The following is a 23,086-nucleotide window of genomic DNA, read 5'->3' as shown; positions in this document are numbered from 1 at the left end:
GTTGATAGTAAGGCAGCTTTTATTACCCATTCCTAATTATCCTGAGATGATGACAGTGAATCACTTTCTTCAATCACTTTCCTCAGTCCACATGGATTTTAACTTTTATTGCAGTGTTGACACTACTGAATGACTTTTCCAAGGATTGTTCACAGTCACCCACATTGTGCTTGGCCTGGAGTCACACAGACCAGATTAGGTAAGGACAACAGCCTTCCTTCTTTCAAGGAAATTAATGAACCAGCTGATTTTTTCCCCAATATTTATGGTAATTATTACCAATATTCGCTTTCTATTTCAACCTCACTTAATAAACTGAATTTAAGCTCCCCAGATACCATAGTAGGATTTGAACTAGTGTCTCAGTTTATTCCAGTTCTCTGGATTGATTGTCCAGTAGTATAAAACATTATGGTACCATGCCGATCGATAAATTGTTTGATTGTTGTCCCATTTGGATGTCTGTGTCAGATCATTTAGTTATGACAGGTGTACTTTTCTATTTTATTTTAATATCATTAAGATCGGTACTGTGAGAGCAAGGTTTACAAAAACGGTTTTCAGATGTATTTGCTCCTGTTCTACAGACTCTATATGTTGTTACTGACTGTCACATCAATATTTGATTTGTCCAACTGACCTTTTGAATTGTAAACTTTAAGCATTCTATGTTTATAGAATCATCAAATCCCCACAGTGTAGAAACAGGCCACTTGGCCCAACAAGTTTACACTACCCCTCCAAACAGCATCCCACCTAAACCCATTCACCTAACCCTGCACTTCCCATGTCTAACCCACCTAGCCTAAACATCCCTGGACACTATGGGCAATTCAACATGGTCAATCCACCTACCCTACACAATTTGGACTATGGGAGGAAACCGGAACACTCAAAGGAAACCCACGCAGACACAGACAGCCATTTGAGGATGGAATCGAACCCAGGTCCCTGCGCTGTGAGGCAGCACTGTTAACCAATGAGCCACCGTGCCACCTGTTCCTGAGCAAAACTAACAGATCATGTTAATGTGATTGCAAACCAAAATCTGTCAATATCTAGACACGGACGGTTATGAAATTGCATGAGTAGTGTTTTGTTTGTTGACCACCTAAGCTGTAGGTTTAAAAATGGATCACTCAGCAGTCATTTATAATTCTATATGGATCGTATGCAATCTAAACCACCTAGCAAAGTTTTCTCCAGGTACAACATCTGTGAATTTACCAAATAACATGTTAATAGGATAAATGTAAAAAACAAATGCAATGCATGTCACTTTTTAATAGCTATATTCACACACAAATTTGATCAGTGATTTTTTGCCAGGTGGTCTGTATTATGTCTGCTTACTGGGATTCATTGAAAATATTGGACATATTGCTTGCTTCACAAGTATTTTCAATTAAAAATTACACTCATTCACAATGAGTTTTCAATTTAAAAATACAAATATCCAAAATATGATTTTTTAATGCTATTGCAACAACTCTTAGCTTCAGACTTGCAAGGGTGAGGAAGGAATTTCTGTACCTTAAAGAAAAAATGGATTCAAAATGCTTGGTTTGGGCCACTTTCTTTAAATGGGTGACCGTGCAAGGTCCTTCATTCAGGGCATCCACACTAGTTGATTATTCTTGACAGCACTTGCAGGGGGCTTCGATAGATAACTGTAGAATTTTCCGGGAGGAGAAGGAACCTCAAGTAGGAGAATGCCCTTTCCACAGCCAGCAGCAGGAATGAAGACTGAATTTTACAGGCGGCATCCAAGGAAGGACTGGGCACACACCCAACAGCAGCTGCCCTACATGGAGGCCAGAAGCACAGCAGCAACCACATTACAGGCAGCTGATTGGGCGAATTCTAGGTAGGTGAAACACCCTCAGATAGAGGTGAAAAGCAAGCCTATGAGAGAAGGAAATCCCTCCTTAGAAATTATTGGGGTTGCAAGAGCTGTCTTCATTCCCGGATGCTCTCACTTTATTCACAAACCCCACCCACTCACCCCCCTGGGAGGCTGCCTCCATTAAGATGGGGGTGGAGGTGGTGTGGGGTCTAACTTGGACAGGGGAGGGGTAGGGAAGAGCTGGGAGCAATTCTCCTTTGTCAAGATGTCAACAGCAGTGTACATTGAACCAGAAGTCAGCTGTGGGACGATACTACAGAAATCAAATGGTAATTTCCGAATCAAGCCTAAATCGACACTGAAGTCAGTTTGAAAACATTTTCAGGCAGGCTCAGGCACTGGAAATATACCCAGCAAAATTTCTACTTTCCCAGGCAATCATTGTATGCCGACCAGGAATTCCAAGGGGGCCTGGCGCATAACAGCTTCTGACATAAGATGATCCAGTTCATCATTTCCAACCCAAACAAACTTAAAAATAGAATTCAGGGCTTTAACAAAAGCCTTGGGCTGGATTTTAATGCTACTTGCCCGAGCACCACAAGCAAATGTCACGCTTTCCTTTTCACGGATCTCCACTTTCTTCTCACATGATCCTCCCTGGAACCTTTGCCTTGTCTCAACAGCCATCTGCAGTTATGGTCTACACAACTGCACAGAGGCCAAAAGCCACTTCCTATTCATGACTGGTCATTCTGGATGAGGAATTGAAGTGCTTCTTATCGTAATGAAGCCCAGCAGTTGAAAATAAGTATAACCACAAGTAACCTGCTACTAGCAAGTCAGAAAAAAAAAAGACTCCCCCATATGCTGTTCTACAGAACTGCGGAAAATAAATTGATATAATTAAAATAGTTAGCTTTACACTTCACACATTTTATTGAGGGGGTAGAATAGCTTGCATGCAAAAAGCAAAGTCTCACAAGGAGATGCATACTCACTAACAATCGCCTGCAATAACCAAATCGCCGACTACCATCTTCCCCAGTAAGCATGAATGAGAAGGTTTCACTGTTAACAGATGATTGTTGTAAGTTACTGAAAAGCAAGACCAATAAAAACTAACAGAGAGAATTCTCCTTGAATAAATGGTGACAGACGATATATTTTTCATTTTCACCAAGACATTCATTGCAATCAATTTCTACTAAACATTTAAGCAACAGATTTCACGCTGAATGATCCGAATTGAAGTCCTGTAGTAAAGGACTTAATCAATGAATCAATTAAAGTACCACTTGAAGGTTTGTTCACTTGAATTGCTCAAGTTTTATTTTTGAAGTTGATTTTTGTTTACTGAGGACTGGTGTTTCACTAGGTTATGCTCTTATTATAACCAGGGATTGTCAGCTATAAACATTCTAGAGATCATCATCTGCTGGGCCTCTAATGGTGACCATGGAGCTTCCCACCATTAATTTAGTTCCACTGGAAGTGGGAAGGCGCCAGTATCTGGCCGCGCCACCTCCCACCTAATTAAGTGGCCTTTCTGCCTCAAAACTCATTGCCTCCAGGTGCAGAAGGTTATAACTACTGTCTTTGCTGGAAGAAGGTAACAACGTTCTTCATTTCTAAATAAAATGATGTTGGAGATGTGAAACAAAAACAGAAATTCCTGACCACACTCAGCAGCTTGTTCCAGTGAAGAATTTAAAATGTTAACCCTGTCTTCTTCCCACACATGCTGCTAGACCTTCTGAGTTTCACCAGCAATATCTGTTTTTGTTCCTCATTTTTTAGTTTATTCAAGTCCAACATAAACTGTCCACAAAACACTGTTGCATCTTTTGTAAACATGTGCAACTGTGCACCAGAATACTTCATCTCCTGAATTGATTAAAGGAAGCCATCTTCTGCTTTACCTGGTAAAATCTGACACTGGGCTCCAGTCCTTGGCATCTGGAAAGCAGAATTGTGGGATTGCTTTCAATCGTTCTTCTGCTTCACGGACTTGCTTTGTTGGTCTTTCTAGCTGTGGAGGAGAAGCAAAATCAAGTCATGTAATTTTGATACTGTGAACACTTCTCATATAATAACACTGTCAAACCTTTAACACTAGATTATGTAACAACACTGCATAACAGCACACAACGTAACAATACCAAGTCTTAGCAGGACTTAAAGTACCATAGATAGGCTTTAGCCTAATTGTTCAATGGAACAACACTGACCGTTAAAATGCTCAAGATATCATTGTTAGACTGTATCAGTATCTACAATTTCAATCCATGAAAATTCAACAGTGTGTAATGTAACATGGTCAGATTTCAACAACTTCAATGCTGTCGCAGTATGCTATAAAATAACCCAGGATGAATTGTTTCAGAAGAACTATTGCTTTTTTGGTTATATCTAGTACTTTGGCCATGATAATTTCTTGCAAACTTTGAAAATAATTAGTATACATAACAACAATTTATGTTATATTTTAATTATAACAATATTTAAAAATGTGACTCAAAATAAGTTCAAAACTTAAATATTTCTTTGCTGATATGCAGGGCACTCACTTCATTTCTAATTAGCAATGTTATATTCAAAAGTACTTGGCCATGTTAGCTTCTGTAGGTATCTGGTCTTTTGTTTTTTTTAATGTCATAAATTGGCAATGATCTATGTTATTTATTCGAAATATTTCACCAATCCACATCACTCCAGCTATAGAACATAGAACATAGAACAGTACAGCACAGAACAGGCCCTTCAGCCCATGATGTTGTGCCGACCATTGATCCTCATGTATGCACCCCCAAATTTCTGTGACCATATGCATGTCCAGCAGTCTCTTAAATGTCCCCAGTGACCTTGCTTCCACAACTGCTGCCGGCAACGCATTCCATGCTCTCACAACTCTCTGTGTAAAGAACCCGCCTCTGACATCCCCTCTATACTTTCCTCCAACCAACTTAAAACTATGATCCCTTGTGTTAGCCATTTCTCCCCTGGGAAATAGTCTCTGGCTATCAACTCTATCTATGCCTCTCATTATCTTGTATACCTCAATTAGGACCCCTCTCCTCCTCCTTTTCTCCAATGAAAAGAGACCAAGCTCAGTCAACCTCTCTTCATAAGATAAGCCCTCCAGTCCAGGCAGCATCCTGGTAAACCTCCTCTGAACCCTCTCCAAAGCATCCACATCTTTCCTATAATAGGGTGACCAGAACTGGACGCAGTATTCCAAGTGCGGTCTAACCAAAGTTTTATAGAGCTGCAACAAGATCTCACGACTCTTAAACTCAATCCCCCTGTTAATGAAAGCCAAAACACCATATGCTTTCTTAACAACCCTGTCCACTTGGGTGGCCATTTTAAGGGATCTATGTATCTGCGCACCAAGATCCCTCTGTTCCTCCACACTGCCAAGAATCTTATCCTCAATCCTGTACTCAGTTTTTAAATTCGACCTTCCAAAATGCATCACCTCGCATTTATCCAGGTTGAATCCATCTGCCACCTCTCAGCCCATCTCTGCATCCTGTCAATGTCCCGCTGCAGCCTACAACAGCCCTCTATACTGTCAACGACACCTCCAACCTTTGTGTCATCTGCAAACTTGCTGACCCATCCTTCAATCCCCTCATCCAAGTCATTAATAAAAATTACAAACAGTAGAGGCCCAAGGACAGATCCCTGTGGAACACCACTCACCACTGACTTCCAGGCAGAATATTTTCCTTCTACTACCACTCGCTGCCTTCTGTTGGCCACCCAATTCTGTATCCAGACAGCTAAGTTCCCCTGTATCCCATTCCTCCTGACCTTCTGAATAAGCCTACCATGGGGAACCTTATCAAATGCCTTACTGAAGTCCATTTACACCACATCCACATCGATCCTCATCAACTTTTCTAGTCACATTCTCAAAGAACTCGATAAGGTTTGTGAGGCATGACCTGCCCTTCACAAAGCCGTGTTGACTGCATTTGATCAAGCCATGCTCTTCCAGATGGTCAGAAAACCTATCCCTCAGAATCCTTTCTAACACCTTGCAGACGACAGACGTGAGACTTACTGGTCTGTAATTGCCGGGGATTTCCCTATTTCCTTTCTTGAAGAGAGGAATTACATTTGCCTCTCACCAGTCCTCAGGTACGACTCCAGTGGAGAGCGAGGATGCAAAGATCCTCGCAAGTGGCGAAGCAATTGCATTTCTCGCTTCCCAAAGCAGTCGAGGACAAATCTGGTCCAGGCCTGGCGACTTGTCAATCTTAATGTTTGACAAAATTTTCAGCACATCAGCTTCCTCTATCTCTATCCATTCCAACATGCACACCTGCTCTTCAAAGGTTTCATTCACTACAAAGTTCGTTTCTTTCGTAAAGACAGAAGCAAAAAACTCATTTAGGGCTTCCCCTACCTCCTCAGACTCCACACACAAGTTCCCTATGCGATCCCTGATCGGCCCTACTCTTTCTTTGACCATTCTCTTATTCCTCACATAAGTGTAAAATGCCTTTGTGTTTTCCCTAATTCGTTGTGCCAAGCCTTTCTCGTGCCCCCTCCTGGCTCTCCTCAGACCATTTTTGAGCTCCTTCCTTGCCTGCGTGTAATCCTCTCTAGCTGAACTTGACCCTAGCTTCCTCCACCTTATGTAAGCTACCTTCTTCCTTTTCACAAGAAGCTCCACCGCTCTCGTCATCCAAGGTTCCTTTATCTTACCCCTTCTTGCCTATCTCACAGGGACATATTTACTCATCACTCGCAACAACTGTTCCTTAAACAGTCTCCACATGTCTATAGTTCCCTTACCATGGAATAATTGCTCCCATCCATGCTTCCTAACTCATGTCTAATCGCGTCATAGTTTCCTCTTCCCCAATAAATATCCTCCCATTTTGCCTAATCCTCTCCTTCTCCATAGCTATGTAGAATGTGAGGCAGTTACGGTCACTATCACCAAAATGCTCTCCCACCACAAGATCTGATACCTGCCCCGGCTCGTTTCCGCGCACCAAGTCTAGAATGGCCTCTCCCCTCGTCGGCCTGTCAACATACTGCATTAGGAAACCCTCCTGAACACACCTTACAAAAACAGCTCCATTCAAATCTTCTGCTTGAAGGAGGTTCCAATCAATATTAGGAAAGTTAAAGTCACCCATTACAACAACCCTACTGTGTCCACACTTTTCCAAAATCTGGCGACCTATGCTTTCTTCAATCTCCCCGCTGCTGTTGGGGGGCCTGTAGTAAACCCCTAACGAGGTGACTGCTCCCTTGCTGTTCCTAATTTACACCCATACTGACTCAGTAGGCAGATCTTCCTCGACAATGGAAGCTTCTGTAGCTGTGATACCCTCTCTGATTAGTAGTGCTAATATACAGAAACTCATGAAGGGTTCAGAGAAAATAAATAAGGATAAACTTTTCTCACTGCTAGGAGGGACAATTACCAGAAGGCACAAATTTAATAGAACTATCAAAACCAGCCAAAAGGAAACAAAGAAAGTACATTTTTTATGCGATGAGTTATGATGATCTGGAATACACTGGCTGAAAGGACGTGAGAAGTAGATTTAATAGTAATTTCCAAAAGCAAATAAATGCTGGGCAATGAACAAGAGCAGAGAAGTGAAACTAACTGGATACCTCTTTTAAAGAGCTACTACAGAATGATTTATATTGGATATCATAACTTATATAAACTATTCAATCACTATCGTTAGACAATCCTAAGTTTTGACGCTGAACACTGGGGCTGCCCACTTTACTGGTACAGATTTGCCCTTAGACTTCCAAAGTCCATGTTTCAAGCTGTCATGTTAAACTGTGCTTGAAATGTGCCAGTCACCACATTATTCATGTTTTTTTTAGGGTACACGTCTGAAACAAGCAATTGGCACACAGAGAATGTAAATTCAATTCCCACCCTGGTTAAAGCACCTCAAATGAGGAGATCGGGTAGAATAAATGGACTGTATTGCGCATGCACACTTTGGGGATATTACACAAATGCAACCACTGGCAATTAAGCAGGTTTGTTTTGTATTATTATTGCTGGTTTGCCATTCTGATGGAATTGCCGAAATGTCTGTTGCGTTTTTTGCATAGTGGTGATATTTTGGAGTTCGCACTGACGTTGGCATTAATTTCATGGGGGAACAGAGCATAAAAGTCAGAAAGTTTTGTAAATATTGTATTTAGCAAGAACTCACTTCAAGAATACACTGGACAGTTTTGGACTTCTTATTTAGGAAAGGATATATTTGCATTGGGAAGCACTTCAGAGCAGCTTCAGTGGACCAGGTTGAAGGGAGCTTCTTATATGGATATGGTGAGCAGATTGGTTGAACTATTGGAAGTTTAGGAGCATGAGAGGTAATTTTATTGAAAGATAAGATTCTGAGGGGACTTGGCATATGGATGCTCAGAGGCAGACTGCTCTTGTGGTGAATTTAGAATTAGAGTGTACGGTTTCAAAATAAAGGATCTCACATTTAAGACAGAAATGCAGAGGAATTTCTTCTCTCAATAGCTTACTAATCCTTGACGTTGTCTTCCCCAATGGAGGTTGCATCATTGAATATATTCAAGGCTAAATTACACTTGATCTACAGTGGAGTCAAGAATTATGGGAAGTCAGCATAGTAGGCTTAAGGCCAAAATCAGATCAACCCGTTCCCATTAAATAGTAGAGCAGATTTGAGGGGCCAGATTCCTTCTCCTATCTTTTATAATCTTACCTATTAAAATTTGCCAATTTCGGCAGGTTTGTTGCTAAAATGATGAGCTTTATCGGAAATTTATGGCATATTGCGGTGAGTTATGTTGGATATTATTTGAGTGGGTTGTTCCTGAAAATTGGAATGTCATATTGAACATGTATTCAAATTATCTAAAGAAAGAATGATTTTACAAAGTCTTTTAAAGGCTTTGATGGAAATAGCAGAGGAATCAACAAAGTAGCAGTATTGGGCTTCAGCTCAATTTGCCAACTGTGTACTCTGTGACCTTTCTCATTCTACATCTGCTACTGAAAAGAGTCATGACGCTGCATTTTTGTGGAGAATCAATTCATTGTTATCTTTGGCCAAACATCTGTTTAATCATCCTAACACTGATGGAGAATTCTTTTCCTTTCTCAACAGGACTCCAATCTAGCAAGAACAGAGTGCATACAGTCAATGCATACACTTTTTTAAAAACTAAGTCTTTTGTTATGGTGAATCCAGATATTTGTTTCCAGTAACCAGTTATATTCCCCACACACTTAAATATATTTTCAATCACAATGAAAGAAATATTATACATTTTGGCAAATTTCAAGCTTGGAAACAGACCTTCTAAAGAATCAGAGCCAAATGCAAAGTGTTGGACCACGACATACAGATAACTAAAGAAAAAATCAGTTTTCTTTTGCTTGCTCTTTACAGCTTTAACTTATACCATTATTTTCCCACTGCTCTTTCTTGATTTTGATTTGCTATCTGTGTTAACAGGCTGACTTTGTTCTCATGATTGTGTTTTTTTATTTTTCTTTCTAATTCTATTTTACTGTCATGTCCACCAAGCCATATTGAAGTTAGATGGAGACTAGAAGCAGTAAGATCAGCAGTGAAAGCTATTTTAGATATATGTAGGGAAAAAAAGATTACTGGAGTTTGTAATTTTACTGGTTTCATAATTCCACAGTCAGGGTTCCTATTAAATACAACAACTCCTGCAACTAATAATCTGAAGGCAAATTAAATTCATACAGGAAATTAACTGTTAAAAAGTTATTTGCAAAAAATATTATTCTCATTCCAGGAACAATAAATACTGTTCGGATGTTAGGCAATTGTTTGGTTTACCATTTTCGATATTTTAAGGTATGACATTTCCATGTTAATTGACACAAGCCTAACATTTATCTCGGGTGCTAGGCTTTTTTTTAAATTAAAGCATTCACCTTTGGAAATTGATAGGATACTTCAGGGATGTATGTGTTCTTTGAAGGCTTTTTCTTCAGTGATATCACCACAAAATATTCAAAGAGTTCCCGCTCTTGCCATTCGATAAGCTCTCGTTCTAACGTGCGGTAACTGGGAGCTTTCTTTAGGACTGACTGAATGTGGACCAAGCGCTGCGTGTGAGCTGGAAAACAAAAAGAAAATCCAAATACAGTTCAAGATGTTTTTATACTCAACAAAGATAACCTTGGAACAAAGCAAAAAGTTATCATCTGAGGGATTAACCTGCAGTTTATAGATTTTGATCTTTTCTCAGAGTTCTATCAACTATTGCATGCAGCAATAGATCACACAAAGTTCAGTGTTATACAGGTATAAAGGCAGCAGCATGCACTTTCATTCAAGACAGCCTGGCCTCTCACCTTTAAACCTGTCATCCGAGTCGCTCTCACTCTCACTGTTCTCATCTGTGGAAGAGATGAAGAAGCTGAGTGAAGATTCCAGCAAAGCGAAGCAAAACAAAACTTAGTTCAGGAAAGTTTAGAAAATATAGACTAAACAGTCTTTGCTCCTGCAAAAGCAGTTAAAAGTTTAGCTTCTTTGAAAAAAAAAGTTCACAGTAGAATTTTCCGTGTTAATTCAGTATTGTGTCAGGCAGTAGGTTAGTTTACCTCTTACTCAGCCTCATGATTAACAATTTAAAGAATTCTTAAGAATTTTAGCTTCTGTGTTTTAAAATATTCTTTATCAAAATAATGATAGTTGATGCCAGCAGGAAAACACAGTGCAAGTGACACAAACACCGCTGGTGTGAGGGGGTGATGGTTGTCTTCATGCTGTCAGGCTCAATGATTACTTACAATCTGACATACTGCCACAATTGTGCCTCCTATTTGCTGCAGAGCAATTTCTTAATTCCGGACATGCAAATTCAAATTGATCAAGGGAAAAACAATTTCTTCAGCCAATTCTAATGTAAGTCGCCATTCCAAGACAAGGCTGTGAAGTTTTACAACTTTTCTGCTGCTAACATGAGTTATAGAAACCAGGTCGGAATAGCATGGCTGGCTGTCCTTTTACCGATTGTTAATCAGTTACACACAGCCAACGTCGACCTACATATTCTGCAGAAGATAAGCTTCAGAGGGCAATCTCAGGCACGAGGGTTACCTTTCATTTCCTCTCTCACATTCTCATTCAACATTGGCACTATGGAAACCCTAGATTTATATCTTTGGTCTAATTTTCAAGTCCTTGCATCCCTTCTCTGCTCTCACACTAAGCTTCTCACTTTAAGCATTTCAATATTCACGGCCCCTCATTTAGCACGACACTCCTGCCCTCCGTAATCACATCTCTCCACCTTCATAACTAAAAAGCACTCTGAATCAATTTTTTTTCCACGATGCATTGCACTTCCCAATTTACCTTCTACATTTAAACCTTCCCTCCTAATCACCCACCAGAACTCTGCCGACTTCAGTGTAACACACTTTGAGATATTTCCCTATGTAAAGAGTACTATAAAATTGAGAATTATTGTTGGTTGTATGAAATGAGCAGCGCAACTGTACTAACACTACTTGATAGTTTAAAATTTTGGAGAAGACGTGTAGCTCAGGTTGTGCATTAGGTTGCTGATTTGTTTACTGAACTGGTATGTTGCTTTGCAGACACTTTGTCACCATGCTAGGTAACATCATCAGTGCGCCTCTGATTAAGCATTGTTGGTCTGTCCTGTTTGTTATTTATGTGGTCCAGTCTGATGAGGTGGTGGGTCTCATGTCTGGTTCTACTTCATAGTGGTTGGTATATGGGGTCTATTTCCACGCGTTTAAACAGACCTTACCCACCCTTCATGATCAATTATCAATCTGTACTGGTTTATATTGTTATGGACCAGACTAAACCCCCTCAAATTATATTAAGAAGATAGCATAGACGCTAATTTGTTTCTTATTTTAAAGGTAAGTGGTAGGCATTACATTCCAGATGCAATTAAAATGGTCAAACTATTCGCCTTTAAGCAGATCACACTATTTTTACACTAAAAGTTAAAATTTAGACAATATGCCAATAAGAGATGAATTGACTTAACTGTAACTCCATCAAAATGCTTAACAAAATAATATATATAATATATATTGTATATTATATATATATGTCAATTACTAGTAGCTTATATATAAATGACTAGTAATTAACTGTTCCAAAATAGCAACAGTCCATAAACACACCCTTGGCAAAGGCAAAATAGATTATCTCACATGCAATTCTAGCAACAGCAAGAGAACCCCAGCTTTTAGCTATAACAGAGAGAGAAATAAGAGCTTCACATTCAGCTTCAAGACCTCAGTAACTGCTGAAAGCTAAAACTAAAAATCCTGGTTCAGTGGGAGTTTGACCCCACCCATTCATGCAGCTTCTATTCTTCCAACGTTTTAAAAAAAAACCCAAGGCCTCACAAGCTGTTTACTTTATTGGCTTTGAGCAGACTGCTCTCACCTGTCTCAATATTTCTTCTCAAAAAAAGGACAAATAGACCTCTTAAAGCCATAGTATTGTCACAATATTTGAAAGAAACCACTCATGATTTTCAAACCAATCCTCTGGCTCAAGTTTCATGAAAGGGTGACATTGGCATTCTTGTTCATCCCATCCATACTGAGGACAACGGTCCAGAAGGAGATGTGGGTGTGATCAAGTGAAGAATAGCATTTAAAAATCAAGACTTAGACTATTCCTGCTTACTGCCTGATGGGCAGTGATACAACAGTATTGGCACTGAATTAGGTCTGGAGCCTAGCAGCCCTTTGAGCTAACATATCATTTGTTCAAAAAGCTTCAAAGGTGAGGAAAAAAATGAACTTAAATAAAGATTGTCAGATTGTAATTGGAAACCTACATGCCCTACTTAAGTATTGATTTTAAAGCAAGTCAATGAAATAATAAAGAGGAAAATTAACTTATCTCTGGTATTTATGTTACTTCCAACTGGGTCAACATGGACAAGGTTAAAGACCCCAGTAACTATTTTGTTTGCTTACACTCAATCACTTAAAAATTCTTTGCCTAAATCAGCTCTATCATGTTTATGGCATGGTAAGTACATTTAGTTACAGAAGGCTTCAAACATGTAACATAAGTCAGCTGGTATCTCTGCAGACTCAAGGAAATCAACACAATTCCCACCCCTGGGAACAAAGAAAGAATAATTAACTTTTTAATAGCTGTCAACATACAGAACAGCAAAAATTTGATTTTGGTTCTTCAAACAGCATTTGCAAATAAAAATATTGTTTAACAATGTTTATAGGTTTGAATTGCTGAGTAATTGGCACCTGGTTGGAGAATAAATTGGCAAATGTTTATCTTTTAGTTTTCATTTGTATGTAATTGTTTTTTCTCTGTTAAGCTCCAACATGTTCCCTAGACCAACGTTCTTTTGCTACTCCACTAATGTTTTTCCTTGTGGCCTGTTCAATTTTGTACTATAGCTATTTAAGTATGTAAGTGTACACCAGGAAGTGATATTTGCAATTCATTTTTAAGAAGAGTTTTACCAGTTATTTTAGATTTCAAACAAGGTTAGAACTGTGGATGAAAATCAACCTCAAAACGTTTTCCTGTCACTGTTTTTGTTGGACAAAGGCGAATATCTCCTCATTTCATTAAGAGATCATTGCAAATGGGCTGTCATTCTGCATTTGGGATCAGAAGGAAAAATGGAAAGAGAAATGTGAGACGATAAACTGAGAATTTATGGTTTCCAATCATTTATTACTAAATATTTGCAAAGAAGACCACAATCATTAGTATCCTGAGAGAGAAGGGAAAGTTGTTCGCTTTCTGAAAAGCACTTGAGGATTTCTTAATTGAGTGTGGTGCTCATAATCCTATGCCAAGCAGTGGATGATTTAACTGTTTTTATTGTTTGGCATTCATGTTCTCTTATGTTTATTGGAGGAATAAAGAAGGTGATTTGGATAAGTACCCAAACCACGCTGGCATCGAGCATATTTCCTTACCTCGCAAGGATGCATTTTCAAAATTTGATAGTGACAATTTCTTCAGCCTTTTCTTCCCTCTTTTTGCACTATAGATGCCGTTAATTTTCCGAACAAGCTACAAGTTAAAGAACATATAAAACATTTTAAGTATGGTGTGGGCTAGTGACAGTATGTCTGACTCCAAATTAGAAGTCTGTGTTCAAACCATGCCAGACTCACTGTGTTCGAGTGCAGCTCAAACCCCAAAATTTACATGATAGCGTTTGTTGTTTAGCCCCAGTGGTTAGAACTGCTGCCTCATAGCCAGGGACCTGGGTTCAATTCCACCCTCTGGTGTCATGGGAAATGTAGGGTTATAGGGAAAGGATAAGGGGTTGGGTCTGGGTGGGATACTGTTCGGAGGGGTGGAGTGGACTCGTTCGGTCGAATGGCCTTTTCCCACACTGGAGGGATTCTATGATTCTATTTCATTCAGGACAGTTTCTGTCTAGTGTCAGTATTTTATTAATATTTGGTAGTTGATGGAACTTAAATTCAATTGATTAAAGAAATCATAAATGAAGGGCTAGTTTCAGTACTTGTTGAAATAATCTATTTGATTGTCATAAAAGCCCACCTGGTTTATCAGTGTTCTTCAAGCAAAGAAATCTGCTGTCATTATCTGGATCTGGCTTAAATTATAATTTCAGCTCCACATCTATATGAGTGACTCTCAACTGTCCTTTGAAATGGCCATGCAAGCCACTCAGTTACTTCACGCTTCTATAGAAATGTCTCGTCAAGAATACAACTTGACAGACAACCTGACTTCGACATAGACACTGAGAATGACAAAGCCACATACTGCTCTGTCAATTCAGCAAAAGTCCTCCCTAATCTGGAGCCATGTGGAAAAACTAAGACAGCTACCATTCTGTTGTGTGCCATTATTGCTCTACTAAATGGGACAGATTCAGGCCACATTTGGCAACTGAAATCAGGGACATTCACAATGAAGGATAGTATTCAACCACAATCTATAGCCTCATAGCTAGACCTGGAAGAGGGCAGCAGAGTGGTGATGTCGAAGCGGCAAGGATTTGCATCAGTGCAGTCACTGCTACCAGAAGTTGGTTTATGGAGGGGCTGTTGTTAAGTGACAGTTCAACGCCAAACACTTCCTCAGTGTTTCCCTCCCTCCCTCCCTAACTTCTCCTGTAACCAAAATAGAAAACACACTCATGCCACTGTGAGGACCAGAAGCAAGGAAAGGGAGAGAGCTAGGGAGCATCCTGGGAAGGTGAGTGAGGGAAGACCTACCTTGGGTATTCGCAGCAACAAGTAAGGGTAAGTGTTCAATAAATTTTCTTAAACAGCTTAATTGGGGATAGAAATGCCAGTCAGTGGGGTTAAGTGAGATGCAGGAGGTCCGCAACACTTCCACCATCTCAGATGACTACATCTGCAGGAAGTGCACCCAACTGCAGCTCCTCACAGACCGTGTGGATAGGTTGGAGTGGCAACAGATGCACTTAGGAGCAGAAGGATGGTGAAAAGCTTCACAGACAGTAGTTTTAGAGATGTGGTGACACCCAAGGTGTAGGCAGATAGATGGGTAATCACTAGAAGGGGCAGGCAGCCTGTGCAGGAGTCCCCTGTGGTCATCCCCATTTCTAACAAGTACACCATTTTGGATACTGTTGCGGGGGGAGAGAGAAGGTGTGTGACCTATCAAGGGATAATGGCAGCAGCAGCCAGACTGGTAGCACCATGGCCAGCTCTGTTCTTAAGAAGGGAAACACAAGGAGCACTACAGCAGTAGTTATAGAGGACTCTATAGTTAGGGGTACAGATATGTGCTTCTGTGGACATAAGAGACTCCAGGATGGTGTGTTGCCTTCCTGCTAGCAGGGTCCAGATGTCTCTGAACGGGAAGAAAGCATTCTAAAGGGAGAGGGCGAACAGCCAGAGGCTGTGCTACATATTGGTACGAACGACACAGGTAGGATGAATGACAAGGTCCTGCAACAGCTGTTCAGGGAGTTAGTAGAAAGTTAAACAGCAGGACCTCCAAGGTTGGAATCTCGGGATTACTCCCTAAGCCATGTGCCAGTGAGGCTAGAAATAGGAGGATAATACAGCTCAACACATGGCCAAACAGATGGTATAGGAGGGAGGGTTTCAGGTACCTGGACCATTGGGATCTGTTCCGGGGCAGATGGGACCTGTACAAGAAGGACAGGTTGCATCTAAACTGGAGGGGCAGAAATATTCTGACTGGGAGGTTTGCTTGTGTCACTCGGGAGGATTTAAACTAGCTTGGCAGGGGAGTGGGAACCAAAGCAAAGATGAATTGACTGAGAGGGAACGAGAGAATAGGGCCAGTAAGACATAGAGGAAGAGCAGGCAGGGTGAGGTTGCTGATCAAAGCACGTCTGATGGATGAAGTGCATCTGTTTCAATGTGAGAAGTATAACAGGTAAGGCAGATGAACTTAGAGCTTGGATTAGTGAGATATGGATAAGAAACTGGCTCAGTCATAGAAGACAAAGGATAGGAGTCGACGGGTGTGTTTCTAAATGGACGGCTGTGACTAATAGTTATTTGTAATATATATATAAATGATTTGGAGGAAAATATGACTGATTTGATTTGTAAGTTTGCTCTTGACACAAAGGTTGGTGAAATTGCGGGAAGTGATGAGGACCGTCGAAGGATACAGGTGGATATAGATCGGCTTCTGACGTGGGCAGAGAGGTGGTAGATGGAGTTTAATCCAGAAAAGTGTAAGGTACTGCATTTCAGAAGGACTAATCCAGATGGAAAACATCCAGTAAACGGCAGAAACCTTAACAGTATGGACAGGCAGAGGGATCTGGGTGTATGGGTATACAGGTCACTGAAAGTGGCAATGCAGGTGGAGAAGATCATCAACAAGGCATACGACATGCTTGCCTGCATCGGCTGGGGCACTGAGTTTAAAAACTGGCAGGTAACTTTGCAGCTTTATAAAACCGTAGTTGGGCCGCATTTGGAATATTGTGTTCAATTCTGGTTGCCACACCACCAGAAGAATGTGGTGGTTTTGGAGAGAGTACAGAAAAGATTTACTAGGACATTGCCTGGTATGGAGGGCATTAGCTATGAAGAGAGATTGGACAAACCTGGGGTGCTCTCACTGGAACGACTGAGGCTGAGGGGCGACCTGATAGAATTCCAACAAGATTACGAAGGGCACGGACAGAAAGGACAGTCAGAAACTGTTTCCCAGGGTAAAAGACTCGGTTAGTAGGTAGCACAGGTTTAAGATGCGAGGGGCAAGGTTTAAAGGTGATGTTTGAGGCAGGTTTTTTTTTAAAACACAGAGGGTGGTGGGTGCCTAGAACTCGCTGTTGGGGGAGGTAGTGGAAGCAGATACTTTTGTGGCTTTTAAAGGGTGTCTTGACAAACACATGACTAGGATGGGAATAGAGGAACACAGTCCCCAGAAGGGTAGGGTTTTTAAGTTGTGACAACAGCATATTGGTGCAGGCTTGTAGGGCCGAAGGGTCTATTCTTGTGCTGTAATTTTCTTTGTTCTTTGTTCTATCTCTCTGCATCAAGCCTGGGGATCACTTTTTTCCTCAATGAGGAATGCAGAACAGCCAGGTAGGAGCAGAACCAGGAAAGTCTAAAAACTGAGGTGCCATCCGCAAAATATCATTTGACCAATTATAAAATCAAGAAGCCACCGCAAAATGTAAGACAATGGGAATCAGGGGAATTCTGGTCACTGAAGCTCGAGTTCTAAGGAAGAGTCACCGGACCCAAAGCATTGACTCTGATTTTTCTTCACAGATGCTGCCAGACCTGCTGAGCTTTTCCAACGATTTCTGTTTTTGTTAACTCTTATCACTGGTTGAATCATAATGAACCAAAATGAAGATCATTGTGGGTGTTGAAGACCAATTATCTGAGCCTTAAGATATCATTGCAGCAGTGAGTGTTCTAAGCATGTTTCATCTTCAGCTACTTCATCAAACACTTTCTATCATAAGGTCAAAGTGGGGATGTTTGCTGATGATTGCACAGAGTTCAGTACCATTCACAACTTCTCAGTCCATACCCATGTACAGCACGACTTGAAGCAGAACATTAATGCGTAGACCAACACATGCTATTAACATTTATGCCAAATATATACCTGGCAATGACTATTGCCAAAACAAATGACACTAGCCATCTCCATTGATGTTCAATAGCATTACCATTGCTGAATCTCCAAACATCAACATCCTGGACGGTACCATTGACCAGGGCCTTAAATGGACAGGTTGTATACATATTGTGGCTGCAAGAGAAGGTCACAGGCTGGGAATTCCGCAGTGATTAACTAACCTCCTGTATCCCCAAATCCAGTCTACAAGGCTCAAGTCAGAAGTGTGATGAAACCCTCTCCACTATCCTAGATGAATGAAGCTCCAACAACACTCAAGAAGCTTGACACCATCCAAGACTAAACAACCCATTTGATTGGCACATCTACCACTTTCAACAATCAGCCCCCCACCTCCAGCACCACTTAGTCAAGGTGGACTGCAGTTTCACCAACATCTTCGCACTGGTAACTACAACCTTGCTCCCAATACTTAAATCACAAGAACTAATGAAAGCAAAAGAGTTAACATACGAGTCAGACATGATCTAACTGAATGGTAGAAAAGGCTTCAGGACTCAGTGTAATTCTGTCTCAATTTGCTCACCTGATACACCTTTCAAGTAAGTCTTTAAATAGCAGCCAGTGCTCCCATTCCAAACATGAGGAGATATGGCAAATCAGGGCCAGTTTGCAAGTTTGACAGAGAAATGAGCACAGCATGCAAAGTAATTACTAGTCCCAAATTCTGAAGATACTTTGTGGCATGATAAATAGTCATTTAAAGAATTACTAGAGGATGCTCAGACCAAAACAATGCTTTTAACTTTTAAAAAATACTTTGTTGGGCCAAGAGGAGCACTCAGTTCAGGCTACCACCTCACTCCCACACCTGCCCCAACCTCAACTATCCATTCCTTCTCCCCAACAGGTCTAGATGCAGCTCCACTTTCCACTGCACTGTACCAGTGCACCAGCCCAATTGGATTCATCACAGGTCATACGTAACTGGTTTTGTCCTTCAGCATATCTCACAGATGTACCAACCAGAAGTTCACCCCAGATCTATATATTGACTGATCTTTCACTTAGTAACAACTTCTGTTGAAGGCAACGTTAGAGGTGAAGAGATTCTTGTAGCTTGAGCCATCTCTGTAGTGGCACTGTGTTTATGCTGAGAGGGAAGAGCAGGTAGTGTTTGGAATGCACTGGAATACAGAAAGGTTTTACACCTTTCAGCCCCAGTACCTATTAATATCAAAAATATGGGGCAAGCTACATGTGACCATATATTAAACAATTATTGCCTCAACAGTAAAAGGCTTTGGTTTAGCAAACTGGTTAACATAGTATGTTATATTTATTAAACAAGAAAAAGAATATAGATTTCTTGCTGGAAAAGTTGACATGCTCTCTGATGAAGGGTCTAGGCCCGAAACGTCAGCTTTTGTGCTCCTGAGATGCTGCTTGGCCTGCTGTGTTCATCCAGCTTCACACTGTATTACCATGCTTTTCCAGCACTTGGTTTAAGCTAATCAGACATTGCTTTGAAATCATTGCTGTGGAGATCTTCTGGGCAGCCAATGATGTGTGGCAAGCTCTCAAGCACCTCTATTGCGGCACTGATCTCATTCCAGACTACCAAGATGATCAGATATTTTCAGGCACTTTGTCATGGATTGGCAGGAGAACATTTAACCCTATACTGCAGACTTGGAGGAGGTCTAGGCAATAATTCTCTGGAATTTGGTAGCTCAGTGACTTGGGGAGAATCAGACTACCTTCTTTGCTAGTGATTTGCAGCAGTCTCCTGTACATACTTGGCCTTCTTTCTGCACAAAGGAATTTTATACTCTTGGAACAGCTAGTAGCATGGGAAAGTACAGCATCCAGACAGTGCGTGTAAAGGAGGTGGAACAGCACATTCCTCTTTGTGATTTAAAAATTCTTTCCACTCAGTAGCTCCAGGCTATGTGATTGATTATCTTTCTTTCCAAACAGCAGCCAACTGCAACATCAAAATACTGAGGCTGCAGGAAGTCAGAATTAAAAACAGCAAACACTGCAAATATTCAGCAGAGCAGGCAGCATCTCTGGAGACGAAAAGTAATGTTAGCACTCCAGGCTGATGATCTACCAGCAGAACTAGGAAAGGTTTTGAGCAGTGAAGACTGATAAGGGGGTTTGGGGGTCAGGTGCAGAAGTGTAGACAATGGCAGCAAAAGGACAATGAAGTCTCTGAAAGGATGAAAGACAAGTGATTAATCAAATTATAGACAAAGTTGGTTGTGCAGAGCTGAAGAGAATGGTAAAGTACTAAATCTGGTTGACGTGGATGAGTTGGGCCAAAGTGCCCATTTCCATGCTGTACAGCCAACTGACTCTATATTAAAAAAAAATGTCCAGAGGAGGTGAGAGTTGCAGGAGGATGAACTGCTGCCATCCGAAAGCAAAATAAATAAGAGAAAACTGAACTTTACGAAGAAAAAGAAATCAAAATGAGTAGAGTCTGGAACTGGTGGGTCTTAGAAGGATGCAGAGTGCTTAACTGAAGGATGAGGTGCTGTTCCTCCAGTTTATATTGTGCTCCATTCGAACGTTGCACTTGCCCTTTGCTAATTAGTAAATCACTATGTCTGCCCATTTCCACGCATTTCTCCACGCTAAGAAGTTGTACCCAAACACCACACAGATTGCAGAGCTTTTACTCTGCTCACCATCTAATTAAGACAGTGACAGGTCTTAGTACTCGGAGAACACAGGATGCCCTCTGACTCTGAAGGAGCTGTTGCACTGCTGAGTGTTGCCTGCCCAGAGTGCACACAGGGGAACCAGTTGATGTGCCGAGTTTGGATCTCAAGAAGATGTTTGACAAAGCTCCTTACAAAAGGTCGAAAAGGGACGAGATCACATGATACTGGAAGTAGTATTTTGGGACAGATAGAGAATTGGCTAGCGGGCAGGAAACTGCAAATTGGGATCATGGGTTCTTTTTCAGGCTGGCAACTGTGACTAGTGAGGTGCTACAGAGATCAGGGCTAGGGCCACAACTTTTTATGATTTATGTGAATGGCTTAGAGGAAGGAAGTGAATGCACTGTCGCCAAGTTTGCAGACAACACACAAATGAATGGAAAGGCAGGTTGCATGAGAGATACAAACTGTTAACAGAGGGATATTTATAGGTTAAGTAGGTGGGCAAAAAGTTGGCAAATGCAGAAAAATATGAAAAAATGTGAAGTCATTCATTTTCGGAGGGAAAACAAAAACACACAGCAATATTTAAGTGGAGAAAAACTACAGAAAGCTGCAACACTTGAAGATATTTGGGGATTCTTATGCAAAAAACACAAAGCTGGCATAACCATGCAGCAGGTAATCCCGGAAGATTAATGGAATGTTGGCTCTTATTTCAAGGGGTAGGAATATGAAAGCAGGGAAGACTTATTGAAACTTTACAAGGTGATGGTGAGATCATATCCAGAATACTGGCAGCATTTGGTTTTGATACTCTTATTTACGAAAAGACATTATTGCGTTGGAGGCAGTTTAGAGAAGGTTTTTTTTTCATTCATTCATGGGATATGGGCTTCACTGGCTAGGCAGCATTTACTGCCCATCCATAATTGCCAAGAGAGCAGTTAAGAGTCAACTACGTTGCTGTGGGTCTGGAGTCACATGTAGGCCAGACCAGCTAAGGAGAGCAGTTTCCTTCCCCAAAGGACATTAGTGAGTGGGCGGCACGGTGGTTCAGTGGTTAGCATTGATGCCTCACAATTCCACCCTGGGGCGGCTGTCTGTGTGGAGTTTGCGCATTCTCCCCATGTCTGCATGGGTTTCCTCCGGGTACTCCAGTTTCCTCCCACAGTCCAAGATGTGCAGGGTAGGTGGACTGGCCATGCTAAATTGCCCATAGTGCACAGGGATGTGTAGAATAGGTGGGTTATGGGGGATGGGTCTGGGTGGAATGCTCTGAGGGTCGAAGGGCCTGTAGGGATTCTATGATCTATGATAGCCAGATGGGTTTTTCAGACATTGCGCATTAGATTCATGGTAAGTTGTTAGATTCTTAATTCCTGATTTCTTTTTGAATTCAAACTCCACCATTTGCTGTGGCAGGATTCGAACCTGGGTCCACAGAACATTAGCTGGTCTCTGGATTAACAGTCAAGTGACCATATCACTAGGCCATTGCCTCCCCTCCACTAGAATGATCCCTGTAAGGTGAGACTGTCTTATGAGCAAAGTCTAAATAGGTTGGAACTCTACTCATTGGAATTAAAAAGAATGAGAGGTGATGTCAATGAAACACAAAGGGTTCATGACAGGATTAATGCTGAGAGGATATTTCCCCTCATTCTTCCATATAGTCTCAGGACAAAGGGGTGCCAACTTAAGGCTGAAGAGAAGTTTCTTCACTTGAGTATTGAGTATTTTTGGAAGTCCACGCAATATTGAGCTGTGGGGTCAGTCTTTCTGTGTATGTAAGGCTGAGATGATAGATTCTTCATCAGAAGAGGAATCAAGGATCATGAGGAAATATCAGGAAAGTAACATGAGAAACGTCAGAACAACCATGACCCTATTCAATGGTGACGCAAATCTGAGGGGCCAAACAGCCTACTCATGTTCCAATGTCTTGTGGCCTTCTGCAGCTAAGGCAGAGAGCAAGGGTACCTCACATTATAGGCAACCCCTGTTCCTATGGCTCTCTCTTAGCACCTTTTTTTAAAAAGCTGAAGGAAGAAATGGTTATAGAGAAGGACAATATTTTCAGAGGGAAAATCCTGCCTTCATAGCTGTGGCCATTTAGGTTTTGAGCCTGCAAGTGATGGGAGCATTACATTGATCCTGGCCGCCTATCTGCTAGCTCTAAGCAAATGCCAAGCTCTGGTTCTCACAGGGGCTCAAAGGCCAAGCGGAATCTTCCCTGCAGCTTCTGATCATTGACCTAAATAGGTCTTTTAATTATGTGAATAACCTACATGCTGATAACAGGTGGCTAGCTTTCATCATCCCACCCTCTGCTTATTGAAACCTTCTTGGATTCAGAAGATAGCTGAAATTCAGCAAATCGGCCCACACCAGCAAATTGAATCATAGTTCTATGAGAATAGGTATAGTTCTTCTGATGGATTGTCATGTCACCGACTATTGTAATACCTCTA

At 41.2% G+C, this 23,086-nt stretch overlaps 1 protein-coding gene across 6 annotated transcripts in view; it reads right to left on the bottom strand.

Moving 5' to 3' along the window:
- dennd2b (DENN domain containing 2B) overlaps window positions 1-23,086 on the bottom strand; it is a 403,328-nt gene that overhangs the window by 75,883 nt on the left and 304,359 nt on the right. For all 6 annotated transcript variants that reach the window (XM_048545174.2, XM_048545171.2, XM_048545172.2 and 3 more), the window contains 5 exons: window positions 13,824-13,920; window positions 10,218-10,262; window positions 9,795-9,979; window positions 3,769-3,878; window positions 2,848-2,917 (listed from right to left, as the gene is read on the bottom strand). In XM_048545174.2, the coding sequence (XP_048401131.1) occupies window positions 2,848-2,917; window positions 3,769-3,878; window positions 9,795-9,979; window positions 10,218-10,262; window positions 13,824-13,920 (507 nt within the window). The remainder of the gene's footprint in view (window positions 1-2,847; window positions 2,918-3,768; window positions 3,879-9,794; window positions 9,980-10,217; window positions 10,263-13,823; window positions 13,921-23,086) is intronic.

The sequence above is a fragment of the Stegostoma tigrinum genome, chromosome 17 (genome assembly GCF_030684315.1).
Source record: "Stegostoma tigrinum isolate sSteTig4 chromosome 17, sSteTig4.hap1, whole genome shotgun sequence".
NCBI classification, from domain to species: domain Eukaryota; kingdom Metazoa; phylum Chordata; class Chondrichthyes; order Orectolobiformes; family Stegostomatidae; genus Stegostoma; species Stegostoma tigrinum.
This window is presented reverse-complemented; position numbering and strand designations above follow the sequence as displayed.